At 34.0% G+C, this 22,884-nt stretch overlaps 1 protein-coding gene across 1 annotated transcript in view; it reads left to right on the plus strand.

Moving 5' to 3' along the window:
- Positions 1-22,884, plus strand: part of ACBD6 (acyl-CoA binding domain containing 6) — a 146,360-nt gene that overhangs the window by 55,586 nt on the left and 67,890 nt on the right. The window contains exons 5-6 of the mRNA XM_011361215.2: positions 11,905-12,010; positions 21,938-22,027. Of these exons, the coding sequence (XP_011359517.1) occupies positions 11,905-12,010; positions 21,938-22,027 (196 nt within the window). The remainder of the gene's footprint in view (positions 1-11,904; positions 12,011-21,937; positions 22,028-22,884) is intronic.

A 22,884-nucleotide genomic window follows, 5' to 3' on the forward strand; every position in this document is an offset into this window, starting at 1 on the left:
GTGTGTGTGTGTGTATGCCTTACTGTTAAAGTGTACAGCTGAAACTTACTGGATTTCATTAACCAATGTCACCATAAAAAAAAATTAATTAATTAATTTTAAAAAAAGAAACATGAATATGGGAGAGCCAGTGAAAGCTTTTTCACTATTATAAACAGTAATTCTGTTACTACAGCAAATCAGAAATGATAGTTCCTAGTAATTTCTCATATTAGAGAATTCATTTTGTAATTGAACAGAATTCCAGCATAACAAACGAGATCACGATAAAAAATTATTCTATACTGAAATGTTGGATTACTCCAGTGAAGGCCCAGATGTAGTCACTATTGTGTGGCGAAAGGAAATCCAGCTTTGGGTGGCGAACCCACAATGCAGCATACATAGGACGTATAATTGAATTGTACACTTGAAACCCATTTGATTTTATTAACCAGTGTCACCCCAATAATTTTAAAAAAGAAAAAATATGCTGTTGCAACATTGAAAACAGGCTATTTGTTCAAGTTTAGCTAGTCAAATTTTGCTTGTACTTTGGTGAAATGTAATATCTGGTGTTTTATTTTTTCCAAGAGAAAGTTGTGCTGAGGCTAAATGCAGTTTCCTGGCAGAATTTTGTTCGTCTGAGATGAAAGTGACAGTTTTAGAGTTTCAGAAACTCTAATGGTAAACTCGAATGAAAGGAAAAGTTTTCTTGTATAGAATCATTGCTTTTAAAAACATAAAAAATGTATTTTGGAAACTTTTACATATAAACCTCTAATTATTTTTCACAGTTTTAAAGATCAGGAAAACCAGTATCTAATAAGCCCATTTGGTAAGGCTTGGGCTCCATTGTTGTGGCAGTTTTCCTGACTAATGTGCACCATAGATGATAAGTTAAGGACCCATTTTAGTTTTATTGTAAATGTTTTTGAGCCAAGGACTATTGGGGCCAATGTTGAGCTTGGTCCCTGCCTGTTTTGGTTCTGACCTTTCTTTCCACTCTGTAACAGAAAATGACAATATAATGTCATAGTTACAGATCTCTGTGTTACCATTCTGGAGCCCTGACACCAGTTTCTCAATCTGAAGCTAGTTAATTGTTCTGTAGTATAATGGAGGGAATATAGTGGGAGGTTAATTAAGTACCAAAAATTACGGACCCAAACTGCCAGCATTCAAATGTTGGTTCTACCACATATTAGCTCTGTGACCTTAGAGAAGCTATTTATCTGTAAAATGGGGTTAACTCTAGTACCTTTCACATCTAGCACTTACATAAATTATAGGGATGCATACACAAAGGCATCCTAGATCAGTATCTGACACAATAAGTTACTATGTCACTGTTAGCTTTTATTTATTTTGTTACTCATCATAGACCCAGGACATAAGGGTTACATGAGGATCAAAAAATCACACCTCAGTCTGGTTTGAAAAAGGCTGTTTGCTTTTACAGAAGAAAATAGAAAACAGGGAAGGGAGAGCCAATGCTGTTAGACCTGTGTTTGGAACTACAGAAGCAAGAGAGTGAGAAATCCCGTAACTCACAGTTACTCTGGTCTGGAGATCACTTGCTTCCTGTATAGTGCAGACTGACAGAAAAGGCTCTGGGTGATAATCGTAGGGCTTTGCGAAGAGTCCATTGGTTCTGTACTCCAAAGACTGACTCACTTAACAAGAAATCACTTTCAGTGACTTGTATACATAAAGGATTTTAGCTAGACGTTGACACATAAATTGAGAATTAGGGCAAGAATTAAAAATATAATAAATGAAGCATGTACATATTCATCCCACCTTGCAGTAAGATTTGATCTTCCCTGTATATTTTGTAGTTTGATGCTATGTAAATATATCAGAATTTTATTAATCCCACTTACATAGGCGGCCATCTGGACCTTCTCTGAGCAAGACTAGACCAGTATACAACTAAAATGATTGATGGGCTCTGGAATTGATTAGTTGTTCTATGAGACAAATGAACTGTTTTGGCAGAAAATACCAGAGGTCACTGCTGTGGTCAGACACAAAAGCCTGTAGAATTTTAAACAGATTCTTTCATCATTGACTTATAAAGTTAAAATTTTTAAACAATAATGGATTTTGAAAATATTATAGAAATATCTTTTCATCGACTGCTCTATAGTTCTGATTATAAGATGGAAGACTATAAGTATAAAGTAGAATAAAAGTAATTATTTTATGCTTTAATTTTGTATTTTTGGTGAAAATATGAACTGAAATGAAAGTAGCATAAAAGCCTGCCACTTACACAAATACTACTCTAAAATTATCCTGAAAGAGGTGTGATTATAGGAAAAAACTACAACAGATATTGTTTTATTGTGATTTATAAAATCAAGAGGTATAAAATTCCATTTAGTTATTTATTCAAAGCTTCACATTGTTAGAGAGAAACCCATTTTTAACAAAGCTGTGTTAAGACTCTGAGGCTTCAATAGTATGTTATTTACATAGTTTGTATTTTAAAAATTGAAAATGTTTGGATTTTTATGCTTTCAATGGGCTAAGTCATTCTGGGATACTACTGTCCCGTTAAAACCACTCACTGCCCTTAGCACCAAAAAGATTATCCTGCTTCCTTCCATCTCTGTGGCTGGTAATAGTGACATCCGTCCCTGTTTCACCGTGTTGCCCATGATCAACATTGTGTTAACACTTTGGTGATAGGTGATAAATTGGATGACATATGTCTTGTTACATTCTGGTTGTTCTTTGAGGACTACAGAAGTGTGGATAGGCAAGTGGGAAACTCCCCCATGAGAATCTGACTGCTCAGAATGAACTTGAGTTATGGATTTATTCAGCCTGTAAAACCTCAGCTGGCATAAATAATTGAGAAAGCAAAGGTTTGTCTGTGGTGCATACCTCAGGGACTCATGGCTCCCTTCCTCCTCTCTACCTCCCTTTCTTATGAAAATGATCCCAGTTGCACTCCTAGATAATAACACACCAAGCAATTAAAAGCCATGGGTGGCTGGAGAGAGGAGAAAAAGGATTAGTTAATGAGCTTTTCCTCTTCCAGTGCCCATGAGAGCCTCAGGAATGACAAGGCGATTAAAGCAAAGAGATAATTATAGATTATGTGAAAATGGGTCCCTTGGGACAAGTGGGTCTTGACATAAACAGTAACTGTCGTAAGAATCTCCTGGCTCTCATAGTCACCCTTTTCTTATGTGCTTTATTTAGCTCCTGTGTCCTCAGTGGCATGATGCCAACCAGCCATATAGGCAAATCCACCTGTTTGCATATCAACTGCCCTTTTCGAACAAGAGGTCATTCATCAACTAAACCTATCATCTTCTCTTCCTCTCTCCCTTTTCTTCCCCGCTTCCTTTTCTCTACTTTGTTCTCTCTTTCTGTCTACCCTTTCTTATAATCTTTTCCTTCTCTCTTATATTGTTATCTCTATGTGGTACCTGTGAAGTGCCTAGGCACTTAGACTTGTTTACAAAGTTTAATGTGCAAATGTGTGTGTGTGTGTGTGTGTGCTTGTATAAAGACGCATATTGTTATGGGCGTATTGTTCCTAGGTCTCTGTGTCATATTGGTCTACTCTTTCATCCCCTAACATATCGGAAATTGTTTCTTCAAATTCTGAAATATATACATGCACCTTCTTTGTCATCATCACCAGTATCAACGCCTTTTGTATTATCATCACTACTTTTAAACAGTCATCTCTTGTCCTGGACCACAGAACGGTTTGAGAACTAGACTCCTTCCTTCTGATGCTGTCTCTTCCCCAGATTTCTAACTCAGATCTCATCATCCTCTTACTTAAAGCCTTTTAATGATTTCCCGTAGCACTTAGGATAAAATTTTAAAATCCTTAAGATGTCTTACGCATCTCATCTAATGCCAGTTTTCTCTTCCCCACTGCTCCTTTGTTCACTCTGCTCCAGCCTTGGCTTTTTTTTATTCCCTCAAAGGTTGGATTAATATTTGTTAGATGAGTTGATTGACAGTATCATGTAAGGATATATGAGAATCGACCCCAGTTTACAACCTATGCTAAAATCTTAAGGTAATAATAATGTTAGCTAACATTTATTGACCACTTCTTATATGCTAGTAACCATACGACATGTGTTATATGTATTGTTTCATTTAACCTTCAGAATGATCCTGTGAGATATAGGTATTATTAAATCTCTGTTTTAAAGATGAGGAAACTGAGACCCAGAGAGCTTAGGTTACTTGCCCAAGGTCACATGGTTAGTAACTCTGCTCTTAATTGCTACACTATCATGCTCCTGAAATGTTTGATGAGTCCTTGTAATCTCCAATTAATGAAATTGAATTTGACAATTCTTATTATATTAATATAGTAAATATTTTCAGTCTAAATTTTTAAATTAAATCTCTTTTCCATTTAGTGTTTTTTTTTTTTTTTTTAAATGTGCTCTACTGGTTAAATTAGAGACTGTAGTCTTTCCATTTATCAATATACTGATGATGATGTTTTCTTGGATTAATTGTTTTTATTGATTTTAGACTTACCTTAATGGTTAAGACTGTAACTCAGCTCTGCAGAGCCTGTTAGCCAAGGGATTCTATAGATTTTTCTGATGTGGCCACTGGTTTCGCAGGAATTGATCAGAATCGAACTATGTTTTTTTATTGTAGGCATTTTGAGTATCAGAAATTTTCAACCAACTTTTTTAGAGTTAAGCAGGTTTTAAGAGGTGAAAATGCATTTTCGGTAACTGGTGTCTTTATAAACCATGGTGAAATAACTTTTCCAGTATAAAGAGTTATCTACAAGAAGTACCAGGGACATCGATCTTTCCTTTGTCATTACTTGCTTAATAGAATGAGAGAAAAATATGTTAACAGCATATTAACAACATAACTAAGAAAACAAATAGGACTTTTTATTTGAGGCTTTTAGAAGTTTCTAGTGTTAGAACTAGGTACGCTGCCCCAGTCTCATAAAATAGTTATTATTTGCTGAAAGATGTTGCCATAACCACACAACAGGAAGAGGAAGAACTAACCGGTTATTTCTTAAATATAACTGTCTGAAACCAGTCGCAGATCTAGTAGCGTTCTGGGTGGGAGGATTGTGATTCCGTATATATGAATTCGTTCATTGTTCATTTGTCCACTTAGCACTGTGTATTTTGAACCTACTCTATCACTTCATTGACTCTAAAGCACCATTGGTCTTAAAACACCATTATTTAAGTACCATTAAGAAAAAAAATGGTACTAATCAATTGTAAGATGCTATACATTATAAGATCTATCAGAGATATAAAAATATGAAAAATTATGTTTTAGATTCAGTGAAATATGGCAACTTAACAATTTCTGGATGTTATTTGCCATCTAGGATTTCAAGAATTATTTTAAGAACAACAGAACAAACAACAAAAACATACTTTCCTAAGCGCCTGGATCTGAGTGCTCGGCATCATGAGCATAGTTAGTGCCCAAGTGTTCTGCCTGCTCTAGGCCTTAGGATCAAGGTGTTTTGGAAGGGAGACACAGAACTAGTTGAAAGATTTTACCTGAGGATCAGTGTATGGACTCTCATTTATGGTCTTTGGTGAGAATGAGACTCAGAAACAGTGTTTTACAGGTACAATTAGCATCTAAAATTTGAATTAGATATTAATTAAAAGTGGGGTTTTTTTAATGTGCTGAATATGACAGCTATGACTACTATTTAATCTCTGAATTAGAGGTTGACTTTACCTATTTTGTCCTTCCAGATAAGCCTTATACCAGCTTTGCTAAAAACCTTTAAGTAAGAACAGATTCTTTCTTTCAGGGAGAAAAGCAGCTGTAAGTAAAATTAAAATACACCTGTATAATTTTTTCATATTTGTAAATTAAAATATGCTTTTTTAAAATACAGAGAGTATTTTAATTTCTATGTAGACATTTTATCTCACCTATAAAATATTGATGGTTTCATCATATCAAAGATTATATATAAATATTATATATAATCCTTATATATTACAATATTTATATATTATAATTTATAGTTAAATATAAATTATAATATTTAAAAGAATCAGCATTAGACTTTGGGCTTTGTATTTGGCACACACGATAGGATGTCAGAAATCACAGTCAAATGAGATCAGTGAGATGACATTTCCTGTCATCATATTTGGACAGAATAGTAGTCCTTTACCTTTCAGATTGACAAGTTCTGGCCATACATCCAACAAATAAATTAGGAACTTAAATTCCTACAAAGAAATCATAATCACCAGCAGTACTAGTGAATTTTGTAAGACAGTGTTCAGGCTTTCATCCTAGAAAGATTGGTCCCTAAGTTGCTTCATAGAGTGGCTTTTTGGTGAATTTACCACACAGATCAGAGTCCATTCTTCAATCTCAGAGATCTAGAAAAAAGATCCATAGAGCAGATTCTCGGAGACAGAGTAGCAATCGTAAAATTCATCTGAAATTGAGGCGTAAACTAAAAGGCTTATATTATATATTTACCATAGGGGCGTATCTTTGTAGCGACCCAAGTACTTAGGCGCCCTCTCTGAGTATGGAGGAACTCAGAAAGACAAATTAGATGACCATTGGTGAACATGTCAAGAGAGTGAGAAGGTGAATCATTTTGAGAGCTGCTTTAGCCAAGGTCCTAATGAGGCCTCTTGGTCTCCCAATGGAGAAAAATTCCTCAGAATGCTTTTTTTTTTTTGCCTTAGATTGTTTCTTTTGGTCAGTGTTCAAAATTGGCTTCCCTGACTTTTTTCCCCATATGGTTGGTTCATTGCTGACCATAACTCCTACTGATGATGGTTGTCTTTGTTTTGTTTTTGTTTTTTAAGATGTGTTAAGGTTAGTGTCTGAATCAAGTAGCTCTTTGAGGCTGTCTAGGAGACAGCCTTTTTCCTTTCATGAGTAGCTTACTTAGTTTAAGAGGGCAGTCAATCTTTGTACCCTTTATTCCAGGTTTTGGAAGTTAGATAGCTTTTTGTTCCCCAGCTAACTCGTTCCTTACATGTGTTCTGTAACATTGTATGCAGCATGACAAGGTTCTTCGTGAGCTTGTCCAGCCTATCCCGCCAACCTCATCTCCTGACACCCTGCCATAACCAAAGGCTTGCGGTTCCCCTGAATACTTCCTTTTGATGATAACTTTTTCTTTCCTTTCTTTTCTTCAGAATCCTTCAGTAACACAGCTGTGTCATCAGCTCGTCCTTCAAAGCTAGGCTGTAATTTCAACTCTTCTGTAATGCTTTCTTTAATCATCCTTGGTTGTTAGCCTACTCTTTGCTCCGGACCCCTACTTCTGGAATAGCGGGTTAGAACAGTGATACTCAAACTTTTTGCCGATGTAGTCCCTAAGAGAATTTTGAAAGACTGTTCCCTTTTATATGTTTAAGATAACATCTAAAATTTTATTTGAAAGTATAAATAATTGCAAAGGGCATAATTTCTGACATTTTGTAAATAATAAAAATTTAAAATAAACAGTATTCATTTAGATGTATCCAATAGAATCTAATTGCTATAAATGATAATCTATTTTTTAAAATACATGAACATGCTACCTTTTAGAGAAACTTGGAAAACGGTACACAGGGTCTCTGTATTATTTCTTATAACTGCATGTGAATCTTCAATTGTCTTGAAATCAAAAGTTTAATTAAAATAAATAAAATTCTGATCTTGGCTTAAAAATACATGAACGAGTTTAGCAGTGAGAAATTTTATCTTTTTTTCTCCTTTTATTCTAGTTCTGCCACACAATCTTATTTTAAAGAATATATTTTTATGTAGTCTTATCACTATCATAATTCTCTGTAACAAAAACATATATAAATCAGACTTTTAAAATTTTTAATTTTCTGTGATCCAAAGCTTTAAGCCTTAAATTTTTCTCATTTATAATTATAATTATTTCTGTACAGTTGGTCAATAGACGTTGTAAATTTTGTTAAATAATTATTAAGCGTAAGTAAAATTTTATTGAAAATGTGTCAGTGAGATAGATGAGGCTTTTTAAAATAGTTTATTTAATAGATGAATATTATTTTTTATTAGGATGAGTCAGAGTTCAGCAGCAAGTCTGTTTTTTTGTTTCGTTTCTTTCTAACCTTAGTTGTAGGAGGCTTCCCAATTCCCAACACCATTTTTTCATGGAAATTATCCCTTTATTTGGTGGAAGATTTTGTATCTCAAAACAACCTAGGGTTGATTTTTCTCCTCCAGACTTTTCCTAGTATATTAAACAGTATTTTTATGCAAAAGAGTAACACCTTTAATTAACAGTTATTTGCTACATCTTTGTAAAATTTTTTGGTTATAAGTATACCATAGTAAGAAGAAGTGTGTGCCTTTCCTTTATAAACTGGGGTGGGGAGAGGGGCGAGTGATTGAGCAGAGATGGAATGTTGAAGGGAAAATGGTGATGAAATATTTACCACAGGAGCCTTTTCAGGTCAATCAATTTAGGAAAGAATACATTTATTTAGAAGTCGAGCACAAAATTGAGTCACTTAAAATTTTCCAGACCTATATATCCCTTTAAAGGTCTCTGTGTGCCCCCAGACTCCACAGATTTACATCCCTTGGTTGAGGAATTAGTGGCATTTGTTTTTATTTGTGTCGGTATTGGCTTACTCTTCTTTGTGTTTTCATTAAGTCAAATAATTTTTCATTGTCTACCTACTGGAATACTATTTTTATATCTGATTGCTAGTTGCTTGACAAATATATGAATCGAATTGAAATATTTATTGACTATACTATTAAATAGTTAGATATTTGAGCTAGTCTCATAAATGTTGTTTTAATTCTGGGAGGTAGATGAGGTGGTAGCAAATAAACTATAGGTGGCCTCCCATGAAACCTAACTATTTGAAATAGCCTTTTGAGAAAACGCAATCCTTGTAGAAAGTGGTACAGATAGCAGTTTTAGAAGTGGGCACAGGTCTATCTTCCTATGATTGGTGAAAGACAACCATACTTAAACACCACCCCTTTTTTGCATAATGGCATACCCTCATATCTTAAAAAGAAAAAAAAATTAAAGCTGGTGATTTTTTTCCTTCAGATGTTTAAATGTATTTCCTGTCAATTTCAGAAAATTTGGAGTAATCCAAAGAGACATTCTGTCTTGTGCTAGGGATAAGGTGGGACATCCCTGAGGGTGGCATCACAAATGTAACTCATATTCATCCACAGAGAATGATTTGATAATTATATCACTCACACTCAGCAAAGAGAGAGAGGAAGATAACTGGGTAAGAATCATTAGAGAAAGGAAGATAAAAGGGAAAATGTAGATGGACTAACATTTATTAAGGCTCTGCTATTTGGGTAATGGTTGAACTCATTTGCATATGTTGTTTCATTTAAGTGAGGATTGAAGAGAGAAAGATTGCCTATGAAAGACTATTTACAGAAATGAAGTGGGAAAAAGAATCTGATTCATATGTTGTACATAATCTTGTTAGGAGGCAAGAAAGGAGCTGAAAATGCTGTTCCGCATGTCTCTCCAGTTTAGCCACTAGGTGGTGACATTGTATTAAGACAGCTTGGTTGATGGCAAGTAAGATAGTAAAACTTGGAGTGTGGGTAGATAACTGTATTTAACAACTAAGTCCAAGAGTATTATTACCTAATTGTTTTTTTTTTTTTTTTTAATATTAGTCACTCAACGTTGTGGCACATTTGTGGTGATTTTATTGAAATTCTTTTTGTTACTTGTATACTCTACCCTGAGGTATTGTATAAATCCCTCTATTTGCCTGACATATTTACCAATGATGAATTACAGAAGCAGGTATTCAGATGAAAAATTTCCCCCTGCCCTCCGAAAAATTTATACACCAAATCAAAATAATTGATGTAAATGGTGCACATTAGAAATATATTGAACATATATTAAGCAAAATAAAAATTTAGATATGTTGGTACTGTATTTTCTCCTTTACTGCTGTGGCATAGGTATACATGCACATTTGGGATTCAGGAAGAGGGACCATTCAGAAGGTCCTCTCATTTACGAATAACCAGTATTTGTTGCTGGGTATGAGTTACCTACATCCCAAGGATCCTCCTTACTTTTCTTTCTGTGCCTCACCACCAACTCCCCATTATTTTCAAATTCAAAACAATTGGTGAGTAGTGTATTTTTTTAATGACTTCAAATGAAACAGTTCTTTCTCTCACAGTTGAAGTTGCTGCCTCTTACAGGGTCTTTTTTCCTCGATTGTAGGAACATAGATCCCTATTGTTCCCAAACTGAAAACCTTTTCATAAAAAGTATTTTTTTGTGATAGTTTAAAATAGCTAAAGTGCTACTATATTCAGCCTTAATTTTAAAAATTAGACTTCTCCTTTCTGGGTTTTTGGCTTCGGACTGCTCTATTTTCTTTCAGAGTAAATAATCTGGAAGAAGCATTTCCGCTTCTGTAAAATGGACCTTTTCAAGAGACCATACATTCCTTTCCAACGTGATTTCTTCCTGGACACCTACCTCATTTCCTCCAGCTTGAAGCAAGCTGTCTCTCTGTACTCTTTTAGTTCTTTTTAAAGATCTGATTTTTACCTTACATTAATGTTTTATACATTTTATCATCCCAACTATACTGTACATGCATTGGAAGCGAAGCTTCTTGCTTATCCTTGTTATCTGTTACCAACAAAATTTTGGCCTTGCATGTAGTAGGTGCTCAATTAAATTCATCGAATGCATAAGGAAAGCTTAGATGGTTAAGGCCAAAGTAGTGTGTTTTAAGTTAATTACCTCTGACTGGAAATAATTTTTCATAGAGTATAAGGTATTTAAATTGACTTTGAAGATAGAAAGATTCCTATGGCCAGGTGCTTTTCTGTTGAATGGAAGCTATGGCCTCAGAGGTTATAAAACATACTAGTTATCATTTTTAGAACTCAAATTGCATTCTTTTATGCCTGTCCAGAAGATGCAGTCCACGTAAAAGCAGTTTCATTGTTAACATTCCAAATTACTTACCCTTTTCAGAATCTCACTGAAGCTACCCCACGCACACACAATATACTCAGAAAAATGCACATGCCATTACAAAGGTGATTCTGTATCCTATTTTGAACTCATTGTGTTAAGAATTGCTTTAGCTTCTGGAATAGACTATAGCTGACTAGTCAAGATGTAGCTTGTATAATAGAAAAATGTACTATGTACAGAATCAGTTGATCTGAGTGACTTCTACCTCTTGTCCTACGTTTAGTGAATGCAGTGCCATTTGGCAGATTATAAAATCTCTCTTGTTTCTTTGTGAAGTGAAGTTGTTGAATAAGAGTAAATTAAATAGTACATTGAAAGAATAGTGCCGAGTACGTAGTATGCTTTCCAGTTTTTGTTCTCAGCCTTTCTATTATCTCATGAAGGATTTCTGAATTTTGCGGTGCTCTAATTATCTTTTCCTTAAGAAAATTACTGTGGCGTGTGTGTGCGCATGTGTGAAACTTGGGTAGCAATCCACTCATTCTCTTGTCTTGTAAGACAAGTAGTACGCTGTATTCTGATCTTTTGATACCTCTGTACAGACAACAGTAAATGACCTTTTCACTACAGCGCTACAATTGAAAATTCTGAGTCAGAGGAAATATGTGCCCTGTCAGTGTGTAAAAGTAACTGGGGAGAGAAAGAACACTGAGAAAACCTCCTGAAGATGTCATATTAGTTTGCTAATGGAACTTGTTAAAGCCATGAAGCTTTTTTCTATAATTATAGTTGCTAAGAACTTTAGTCTTTTCAGAGTTGGGTGTTTTATGTCTTATTGGAAACTCAATATTGGTCATGTAAAATTCTTTGTAAAAACAGCGATTCCACTAATGTTTGCCAGCAGCAAACAGATTGTAATAAAAATATGCAACTTTTATATACTACCTAGTAACACAAATACTTTTTGTTTTTACTCTAATTAGGGAAGAAGACAAAAATATATTTGATTACTGCAGGGAAAACAACATTGACCATATAACCAAAGTCATCAAATCAAAAAATGTGGACGTGAATATAAGAGATGAAGAGGTATGGAAAACATGCTGTTAATTATTTTATTATACTTTCTTCTTCTGTCCTAATGCTTTTTTATAAATGGCAGGTCTATGAACTACAACCCAAAGTACGATATGGTTAAGATATATCAGAAAATCTAAAGAGATGGTAACACCTAGTTAAGATAAGATACTTTTGTATCTGTATCCATCATATTTCTGTCCATGTTCTAGAAGTTACTAGGTGGAACTTGTAGCACTCTAATAACTTCTATTTGCTCATCATGATAAAGGGAAAGACTTAACATAATGAGTGAAATCTATAGGTAATGTAAAAATATTTATACATAGCTTTAGTGTCTTCTATCATATCTTAAACAGATATATTGTCCTTTGCTCAGTAAATATATTTCTAGAAAACTGCCAAAATTTTGGTAAATCCAGTTATTTAAACGAGGGTCCACTATTTAAAGGGACCCTATACTAAATTATTTTGTAAAAGATATTACTTCTTAAATTTATTTGTTTTGAGAGTAAAACTGTTCACATATTGAGCATAAATTGTCCTTGAATTACAGTTGTTAGGAAAGAAGCAAAATTTACTAATTCATTTTTAATCATTTTTCTCATTCTTTGATAATGCAGTGAATACTGATTGAAAGGACCAAAAGTTGTTAGGAAGAAGACATGCAGTGGTCATAGATAATGCGTAGAGCGGATAAATAATCAACTTATGTGTTATCTGAGAGCTCTCTAGACAGGTCGGCCCTTAGGATTACCTCACCTCTAAGCAACAGCTTTCCTGTTACGTATTGTCAGTGGCGTCTGGAGCTGAAAATGTAAGCCTGTCATTTCACAGTAAAGGGGGACCAGGAATAGTTTGTTCTCCCCTAAATAATGAAACAAACAGAGCCAAGAAAGATGTAGCTAGAGAAAAGCAGAAGCCCGATTGTGAAATAATAAAACCAGGTCTTACGATTCCAACTAGGGGTCTTTTTTTGCCCTTTCCACTCAAAAAAAGATTTTTTTTTTTTTAAGTAAATCAGGCAAGATTGCTTCCCTTGATTTTATTGTGGATTTTTGTGCTTGTGATTTAAGATTTTTATGAAATGAATACATGTAGAGAGTTCTAAGAAAATATTATAACAAAAAACTATTCCCTTACCTGCATCTTTCTCACATTTGATTCTAGCTCCCTTAAGGGAAAACTTTTCAATTCTTTTGGTTGTTTCTTTTGCAGTTTACCTACATAATCCTTAATAATATACTTGTATCTCTTGATTTTCCAATTTTAGACATTATTGATTTTTTTCTGTGTTATATTAGGATTTAGCTATTTTACTCCTCTACCCCCAACACTCTCTCCCCACCCCCATAGCAAGTGATATCAACAGCTCTTAGTTTCAGCTTTCTGACTGACTCTCTGTTGAATCAATGTTTATTATTATTATTATTGCATAATTAATTATAATTAATAATGAAATAATTGCATGATTGTAATCGAGTATAGTATTATGACTGTAAATATCGCTCACTGCTGAGCTGTGGACTGTACCGTGTGGATCAGCGTCTATGTTTCTATCATTCATTCTTTCCTCAAATTGCCCCACAGAGGTCTTCTCAGTGCAGTCAAACACATCAAGTAATCAATCCCATGTGTTTTTCAGTGCTGTCCCTCCTGGAACCCTCTTTCCTTCTTCGTCCTTATCTGGACTGGTTGCTCTCTAGGCCTGTTGTGTGCATGTCATCCTGGGATTACGCTTCCCCACTGCCTGGGAATTCTCTTCCCCTCTTTCTTGGATTCTTCTGTTTTTTTGAACCCCAGGTCTTCATCTTTTATTATTTATTTCTGTTTCGATGGAGTATCTCCTCCAGTAGCTCTCTTTTATTTCCTGGTTTTGATGGAGCATTTCCTCCAGTAGCTGCTTGAGAAAAGTAAATGTTTTGAAAATGTTTCTGTCAGAGTTGTTAGCATATTCCAAATGCTTGAAAAAAAAGATGAATTAATGAATGATGGAATGAATGAATAAGTAGGAGCAGTATAGTATAATGGGCACTTTTACAGTGCCAACGCACAGATAGTAAGCACTCAATAGATTTTAGCTATCTTGATTATTCTTAATAATATGAAGAATGATAATATAATGAAATGAATAAAGAAGGCACTTCTTTTTTTTAACTTAATTTTTTGAGAGCATTTTTAGGATTACAGTCAGATTAAGAGGAAGTTACGGAGATGGCCCATTTACCCCCACCCCCACACATGAATGGCTTCCTTCGTTATGAGCATCACTTACCAGAGTGGCCCATTTTTTACCAAGGATAAACCTACATTGAGACAGCATAGTCACCCAAAGTCCATAGCTTACCTTCAGGTTCACTCTCAGTGGTATATGTTCTGTGAGTTTGGACAAATGTATAAAAATAGTACTAAAAGCCAGATCCACATATGACCTTTGCAGAGATGATTGAACAGCAGTGATAGGGATAAAATAAATGTCTAGAATACAGATAGCTTGCACTGAAATAACACAATTTTTTTGTGAAAATGAAAGGAACACTTGTAAAATGTATTACTTCTGTCATTTGATTACTTTGATGTAGTTCGCTTCCGGGGTCTTCCAGTTTGTCGACCACTCAGCTTCCTTCACCCCCAGCCTGCCAGAACATTGTGTTTCCATGAACAGATGAAGTGCTTACACATTCATAGACTGAGACGCCAAGAATTCAGTTGGGTTCTCTCATTGCTCCAAGCAGATTTCTGCCCTCTCAGCCATGACAACTCAGGCTGGGCTTTGAATACTGATGGCAGGCCCTTTTATTATTAATCGGGGATTTGTATGAATTAATTTAAGAACATGAGGGAGATGAGAGCTTAAAATTAGAATTAAACTTAACATCTTAAATAAAATAAATGGTACTGCTTCATGATATTTAAAGCTCTCACAAATAAAACAACTTGGTAAGCTTTGATGGTGAACTAAAAGTATATAACCTCAAAGTTAAGTTGGTAGCTAAATACTTTTAACCTCTTTATCAGAAAAAAAGAAACATTTCCCTACTATAAGTTGGGTAACAGTCAGTCTTGAAAGGACATCGGTTCTTTGTGTTTATTTCTGCGATATGAGAACTTGAGATATTTCACTATTGCCTAGGATTCTTTGGGATGGTGTAAGACCTGATTTAAAATGTTTATCCAGCAAGTTCAACTGAATTTTAGATGCCTTTCGATGACTAAAAATTAAATTGATTGCACTTAAAATTTACTATGAACACGTGAAGAAATTTAAAGTCACAAAAAGATAAGCTACATTTGCATTCCCACATATCTGAAATAGAATACAATTATTTCCTGACATGCATGTATTTGAATCTATAACTATCATAGCACATGAACATATGTGTAAGATGCCTTTTAAATAAAATATTGATATTTCATAATGACATTTTATTATATATAAGTATAGTTCTGATATATTTTTATTCAAGTTGTTATTACTACTGATAGAGTAGGGCATATATTTCTAATCTGAGAAAATTACACAATGTTTCCTTCTAATGTAGTAATTAGGACACTGTCTATATGTCACATAATAGAAAAAAATTTTTGTTATGCTTACTATTCAGGAAGCTATCTATATATCAGATGTTTTAAGGTCCAAGTTTATAGCATCATGATATTATATGTGCTCATATTTTTATTTAAATTATAACTTTTATTACATTTTTTAAACATTTTCAGAACTGTTTAGAAAGCGAGGTAGAGAATATGAAGAGAAATATAAAGGAGAAAATCTAAAAGCCTATTAATTTTTTTAAATGGTGGTTCAGTTTTTATCGAGCCATATTAATATAGCTCCCCACATATGCCAAATATTTATGGTTTTTTCAAAAAATATATCTTTTAAAATTAAAGAATTATTTAAATAATTTGTAAAGTATATTTAAGATATGAGCAGAACATTTCTTATCAGTAGTCAAACACAAATTAATTCTGCATAATTCTTGTCAAACACATTATTTCTCAAGTCAGTTCCATATACAGTAGACACTACATGCTTATTGATGATTAAAGATTATTTTAGATCTTTACATGAAGTTAAATTTGTTTTAGGACAAATGTAGCAATATAATAATATTTGAACAAAAGAGATGACATTAGTCCAATGCAAGTTGTCTATCATCAGTCACTTAAAAGTATTCCTACAGTTCTTTGGTTTCCCATAGAGTCCTATCTAATGCACTCCCAAATTCCTCTTTCATTTGAGCTACGTCTTTAAAGTCTTTCCTTTCTGTCTTTTTGAAGGTATAATTGTTATACCATTTTCCATATGTTTATTGATGCTTTCAGTTATTTCGAAGGAGGTCACCTTTCTCTTAATTCCTTTCTCTTCTTGCTTGGTTTTAAATTTGGGGCTCATGTCAGAATATAATTTACATAATTTTGTCTTTTGAAACTGCTGCAAAATCTGGCAAAACCATTAGTGTTACCCTAACAAGCAAAATGTTTAAGAGGCACAGACAATATACTAAGGCTAAAATTATACTTCTGTTTAAGATTTGAGGAAGGAAGTAAAAAATGTATTCTCAAATAACTTTTTACATTTGCATATATGTTATTTTGGTTGTATAGTTGATGAAAATGTTAAATTGAACTTTTTTCATTCAAACTGAGAAATGTCAAATTATGCTCATCTACATTAATGTAGTGAATACCATTTAAAAAATCAAGCCTATGGTAATACTTTACATCAGAAACTCATATTTAATTCAGAATCAAAAAATGGTGAAAGTAATTAAAATCTTATAAGCTTTGGCAACTTAGTTTTTATTGTGGTAAAATATATATATCACATAAAATTTACCATTTTAACCATTTTTAAGTGTATAGTTTTATAGCACTTAATTCATTCACTTTGTTCTACAACCATCACCACCGTTAATTTCCAGAACTTTTCCATCTTCCCCAAATGAAATTCTGCGCTCATTAAACACTAACTCTCATTCCCTTTCTTCCCCAGCTCTTGGCAGCCACCATTCTGTCTCCATGAATGTGACTACTCTAACTACCTCATTTAAACAGAATCATACAATATTTGTCCTTTTGTGACTGGCTCCTTCACTTAGTATAATGTCTTCAAAGTTCATCCATGTTAGAGCATGTGTCAGAATTTCCTTTTTAAAACTGAATAATATTTCATTGTGTATATATACTGCATTTTGTTTATCCAAATATCCATCATGGACACTTGGATTGCTTTCATATTTTGACTATTGCAAATAATGCTTGTAACATGGGTGTACAAATTTGGGGGTTTCTTTCTAACACTTTATTATGAAAATTTTTAAGCATACAGAAAAGTTGAAGAATTTTACAATGAATGTCTATATCCCTACCACCTAGATTCTACCACTGATATTTTATTATGCTTGCTTTCTCAATATCTATCTACCTCTCTAGTCATCCATCAGTCTCTTATTTTTTGATGCATTTTTGATGATCAGAGTATTTTGCAGACAAAAATACTTCTCGATGCTTCTCAGTGCTTCATTGTGCATATCATTAACTAATTCAGTATTATTTGATTTTTCTTTGAAGATAACATTATATACAATGAAATGCACAAATCTTAAGTACACATTCGATTAAATTTGACAAAGACATATACTTGTGTAACCAAAACGCCTATCAACATATAAACCTTACTTTCACCCCCAGAAAGTACCCTCATGCTCCTTCCCAAGTGATTCTTTCTCCTAATTCTATAAAAGTAACCACTGTTCTGATCATTCTTCTACTACAGATTGATTTTGTCTATTCTAGAACTTTATATAAATGGAATCATAATATGTACTTTTGTGTGTAAGGCTTCTGTCATTTAGCATAATGTTTTTGACATTCATCCATGTTGTTATATATATCAGTACTTCCATTATATTTCATATGATGGAATATGTTGTAATTTATTTATTGTCTTATGATGGAGACCAGAACTGTTTTTATGGAAACTTATTATTGCTATTATTACTTATTTTATACAGGACGAAACCATATCTCCCTACCTTATTCCTTCAACCTTAAGTCACTACCATTATGGCTTAGTATATGCTCGTGAAGGGTTTTTTGTTTTTTTTAATTCCCTAATAACTCAGCAACACCATTTCTCTCTTCTTTAGATCTTAACCAGTGAAAGAGATCAAATAGTTGCTGATTTTAAATGTGTATCACGCATGTTTGTCTGTGGTTTTCTTTTTAATACTAGTAAATAAATTTTCTCATAGGAAGCTACTGGCTTCCATGCTAGGTACATCTCGAGATCATGTACTACCTCCCAGTCCTACTCCTGTCCTTAAGTCTTTGAAACAGCATTGTCGGTTCACTATTAAGGAGGAGGAAGTAGGAGGCATTGTACAGTTTCCGGTAGTCGTACGTGGGCGAGTTCTCACTGTAGGCAGCTACTGTAGCAGTAGCAGCAGCAAAGAGTAGAAGATAGGGATAGGATAGAGGACAGAGGGTTATGACAGGTTATGGTAGCTAAAGTCAGCCTCTACTACAACTGTAAATTGAAACTCAGGTTTTTTGCAGAGAGAAATTCAAGTCGACCTGTTTGCAGTATTCCATTTGATAATTAGACAGTACTGTACCATGCCATCTTTGCTAGAATGGCAAGGTGACAACTCTTACAAATTTAAACGTATCAACTTTGCCATGTTTTTGTCTACTGTATGTATAATGTACGTGCTTTGCATCTGTTGTCAAAATACCAAGAGAACATCGAGACTTGTTTTATAATAGAAATTCTTTTTATTTAATTTGTGATATCCCAGAGAAAATCTACGTTTAAAAAAAAAAAAATCTACGTTTTAAGGACAAGTAACCAAGGATATCAAAGAAGCATTTAAAATATTAAACCCACTCTGTATTTTCCAGACGGTCTGAAAGTAATACTACTTAATAGGCGAGCTCCCACCCTGCACTTTTAAAGCACTTTAGACTCATTCATCTGTCTGAGGTAGGACAGTATTAGCACCCTTGCTTGGTTAATAGATGAGAACGCTTTTCCCCACTGCGTTTTACTGTATTTGAATTCCAGAATTTATCCAGAGCTATCTAAACAGTGCTCGTGGGCTTCTGATAGCCTAACAAAGATTCCTTTTTATAATGGCTTTCTCCCCGTATTTCCTAAGTATTTCTGGGATATTTTTTCAGAAGAATAAAAAAGTTAAAACTAGATACAAAGGATCGTTAGTTTTAGTGATAGCAGCAAAAATAAATTTCACTTGAAAATTTGTAAGAGACTATATCATTCATAGAAGATAAAACAGTTACATATGAAAACAGGTGAAATAGTTCACAAATTGGAATAGAGTCTTTAAGCAGATAGAGCTTTAATGTGCACCTCCCTAATCATGGTTTTCCTTTCCACAAACAGGTATGTTTGTGGTTAACAAAGAGAAAGGAAAGAAACCACAGGTGTTTATTTCCTGATTTTGTCATAAATGGTTATGAGGATAGCATCTCTGCAAATTACTGTCTGTCATTACTTGAACTAATAATTTTTAATTAGAGCATGTTTGTGGGAACGTTATAATTTATAATTTGAAGAAGTATCATTGCATTGCATTCAGACACCTGGATGTACTGGTCTTTGTTCATGTAAATACAAAACATTTGAAAGGCGAAAATTCCAAGGCCTGACTTATTTTACCTATGCTTATTTACAAGTGTGTTTAAATCCTGTTCTTGTTTTTGAGCTTCTTAATGCTATGCAGTATTAAGTAAAATATTAGTCATTAGGTGGTCAGCACTTCTACAGAAAGTCATTGTCAGAGAAATCATTCTAATTCAAGGTTAATTAGTGTACCATTAAAATAATGTGTTACAAAAATTAATTACATTGCAGGTCAAGCAACGAGTTAAAAAGCATAGTGGAGATGTCTGAGGGCACATCATCCTCCTTAAAACATCGCTGTGTGGGCACCACCCTTCTGGAAAATACATCCAAAGTGAAAATCACTGCTGAGGTCCAGTCAGAGGTGTTTCCCCTAAAGTAAATTTTTGGCACCACATATGAGAAATTTAAAATATAACACCCATTAACAGTAAAATGTGTTGCTTGTCTGCTTTCCCATAGAAACAGCTAAGGATTTATATATTAGTATTAATCGATGTAACCCTAGTGGCTTAAACAAGGAGAAATCAGGAACCTGGTGGAGAAGTAAAAATTATCTGTACATCTTGTGGTAAAAGTACTAGATATATTAATTTTTTTTTACTTAACTATTAGTTAGTTCCGATAGGTGCCCTGTGAAAGTATGTCAGACATCATTTTAACTCTGTAGTAATTCTTGTTAACAGTTTAACTTAGTAGCCATAAAAGATACTCTTAAAGTTAGAACTAAAAATGATAGAGACTTTGAAATTTTATCTGCTTCTTTTAATGTAAATTCTGTGAAACAGTTACATTGAACTATAAAATATTTTATACATTGATATTTGTTCTGAGAATCTTATTAGAATATTAATTATTCATAGGAGAGTTTTGAAATTAGTGCCCTGGTAACATCAGGTCAGTACACATTAGAGTTATAGAAATTTTAGCATAGGAAACTGTTCTCTATGCAACAGTGCATTTTTACTCGGCTTTTAGAATTGTCTCTATTTTTAAAATTTTTTTAGTGGGCTCTGAGCAAAATAGTTCTGCTACTACAACAAACTATGAATGATTTGCCCACATTTTTAATTCTCTGCTTCCTTTCTCTTTGGATTCTGTGTAAGCCTATTGGAAAACATATTTATAGGTAAATAAAAATAAATTGAGCAAAAGAAAGAAAAGGAAAAGAACAATTTGTAAGGAAGATGTTCTCTTTGTTTTTTTGTTTGTTTCAAGAATAGATCCTGGTTTAATTAGTTGAACTAATAGGTGCTTAAGGAGAATCTGAAAGATAAAGAGTGTAAGTGGGTTTAGAAAAGCTTTCTTGGAAGGTGCTTTTTACTTTAAAGCCATCTTTGTCCCAGCTTACATCTACTTAAATCTTTTCTAAAATGACATAAAGCCTAGATTTCAACTTAATGTGGAAAAACATTCCATCCCTTAAAAATGACAACATCACTACCACCCTCAAAAAGTAGTGTTAAGCTATACATCACTCATTTCTTCAGAAAAGCTCTTAGCTTCGGGAGTTTTGTTTATTTGTTGGGCCAAGTAGGCTTCTTTCATTAACTAAAGATTTTCCGATGGTGGAGAATGGAATTAACACGTTGAATTGATAGTAACTATGAGTTTTTGGTAGACAGTGGTTAAATTAATGTTGTATACTTAGTACCTTGTCTCCTTACACTCAATCATCTGTTTGTTCTCTTTTGCAGTCAGCATTTGAAGGGAGACGCCAAGTAGACTGCATTGGAGTTTTTAAGATATTTCAGAATGTAAATTTGGGATATTAAAGGGAAATGTTTAGTTTCAAACTGACTAAATTTTCTTACATTTCAAGTAATAAACTCGAGTAAATTTAGATATACTACATTGTGAGATTATGATTTCTACCTAGGTTTAAGTACTCATTTATCCAGAAGAAGTAAACATAATAATTTAAGAAAACTGTCTATCACATTTATAAAGAAGTACTTTAAAATGTACAAAGCATTATCTTACAACTCATTCATTCAACAAATATTGGTATTATTGCCGTTAGTGTTATCTTTATTTCCACTCCCTATGTGAGGAAACTGATCAGGCCAAAATAAGTCTTTGGGCTAGAACACAGCAGATCCCAGAGGTAAGACTCAGGATTTCTGATTTCGAAAAGTCTCTTGCTTTTCCCATAGAGCATTTTACATCATTCTTAGGCTAATTAACCACAATTTTACATATTACTTTGTCTTTCTTAAAACGTAACGTCTTTTATATGGCCCCACAACTGGATTAACAAATTAATTTATCTTTTTCTGTGTTTTTAGGGCAGAGCTCTACTCCACTGGGCATGTGATCGAGGACATAAGGAACTAGTCACGGTCTTGTTGCAGTATAGAGCTGATATTAACTGTCAGGTAAGAGTGATAACGAGGGAGCATTTTTAAAACTTTGAGGTTACATCCACCGTATTAACCATTGTAAAAGGTACAGTTCAGTGGCATTAACACATTGAACAGTGTTACACAGTCATCACCACTGTCTTGTTCATCACCCCCGAAAGAAAGCTTGTCCCAGTTAAGCAGTCACTATTATATCCCTTCAGCGTATTTCTGGGCTGCTCTTCTATGCCATTGTTGTGTTTTTCCATTCATTTATTTGTGCTGTGCTTTTTTAAGTGGCTTAAAATATGTTTTATAGCTTCAAAATATGTTTTAATATCTTTTAGGATAGATTCCTTCCCTACTTACAGAGTTTTTCCTGTTATTTTTGCTTGTTTATTTTTCTGTGCGAACTTTGAAATCATCTTTCGAACCCTTGCTTCCCCCAAGCGCCACCACCACCACTAAGTTAAAAAACAAACAAACAAACAAACAAACAAACAAAAAAAGAACTGTTGATGCACTCATGTCCTTCGTTTGGTTTGGATTGTTAGGGAATATTTTGGAAGGAAATGTCCCCAGGTGAGGCACAGCCTGAGGTTTTTGCCTGTGGGTTTCATGTAGGGGTGGAGGTAGGGTAAGTAATATAAGCCAAACAATCCAAAAATTGCCCTGTGTGACTTTATAGAACATTCTTTACTGAACATCAACTTTAATGCAAAGTAAAAGTCCCATGTAGATTTTTAGGATGGACCGTTAGGACGATATGCCAGGCCAGTGTTTTCGTTGTTCCCTTTGTATTCACCTGACCACTCCGTATGGACCATTGCCTGGATCCTCCTTTGTCGTTGACAGTTCTCATACATGCGATCCAGCCTCAGTTAGGGAATGCT

The sequence above is a fragment of the Pteropus vampyrus genome, unplaced genomic scaffold (assembly GCF_000151845.1).
Source record: "Pteropus vampyrus isolate Shadow unplaced genomic scaffold, Pvam_2.0 Scaffold65, whole genome shotgun sequence".
NCBI classification, from domain to species: Eukaryota; Metazoa; Chordata; class Mammalia; order Chiroptera; family Pteropodidae; genus Pteropus; species Pteropus vampyrus.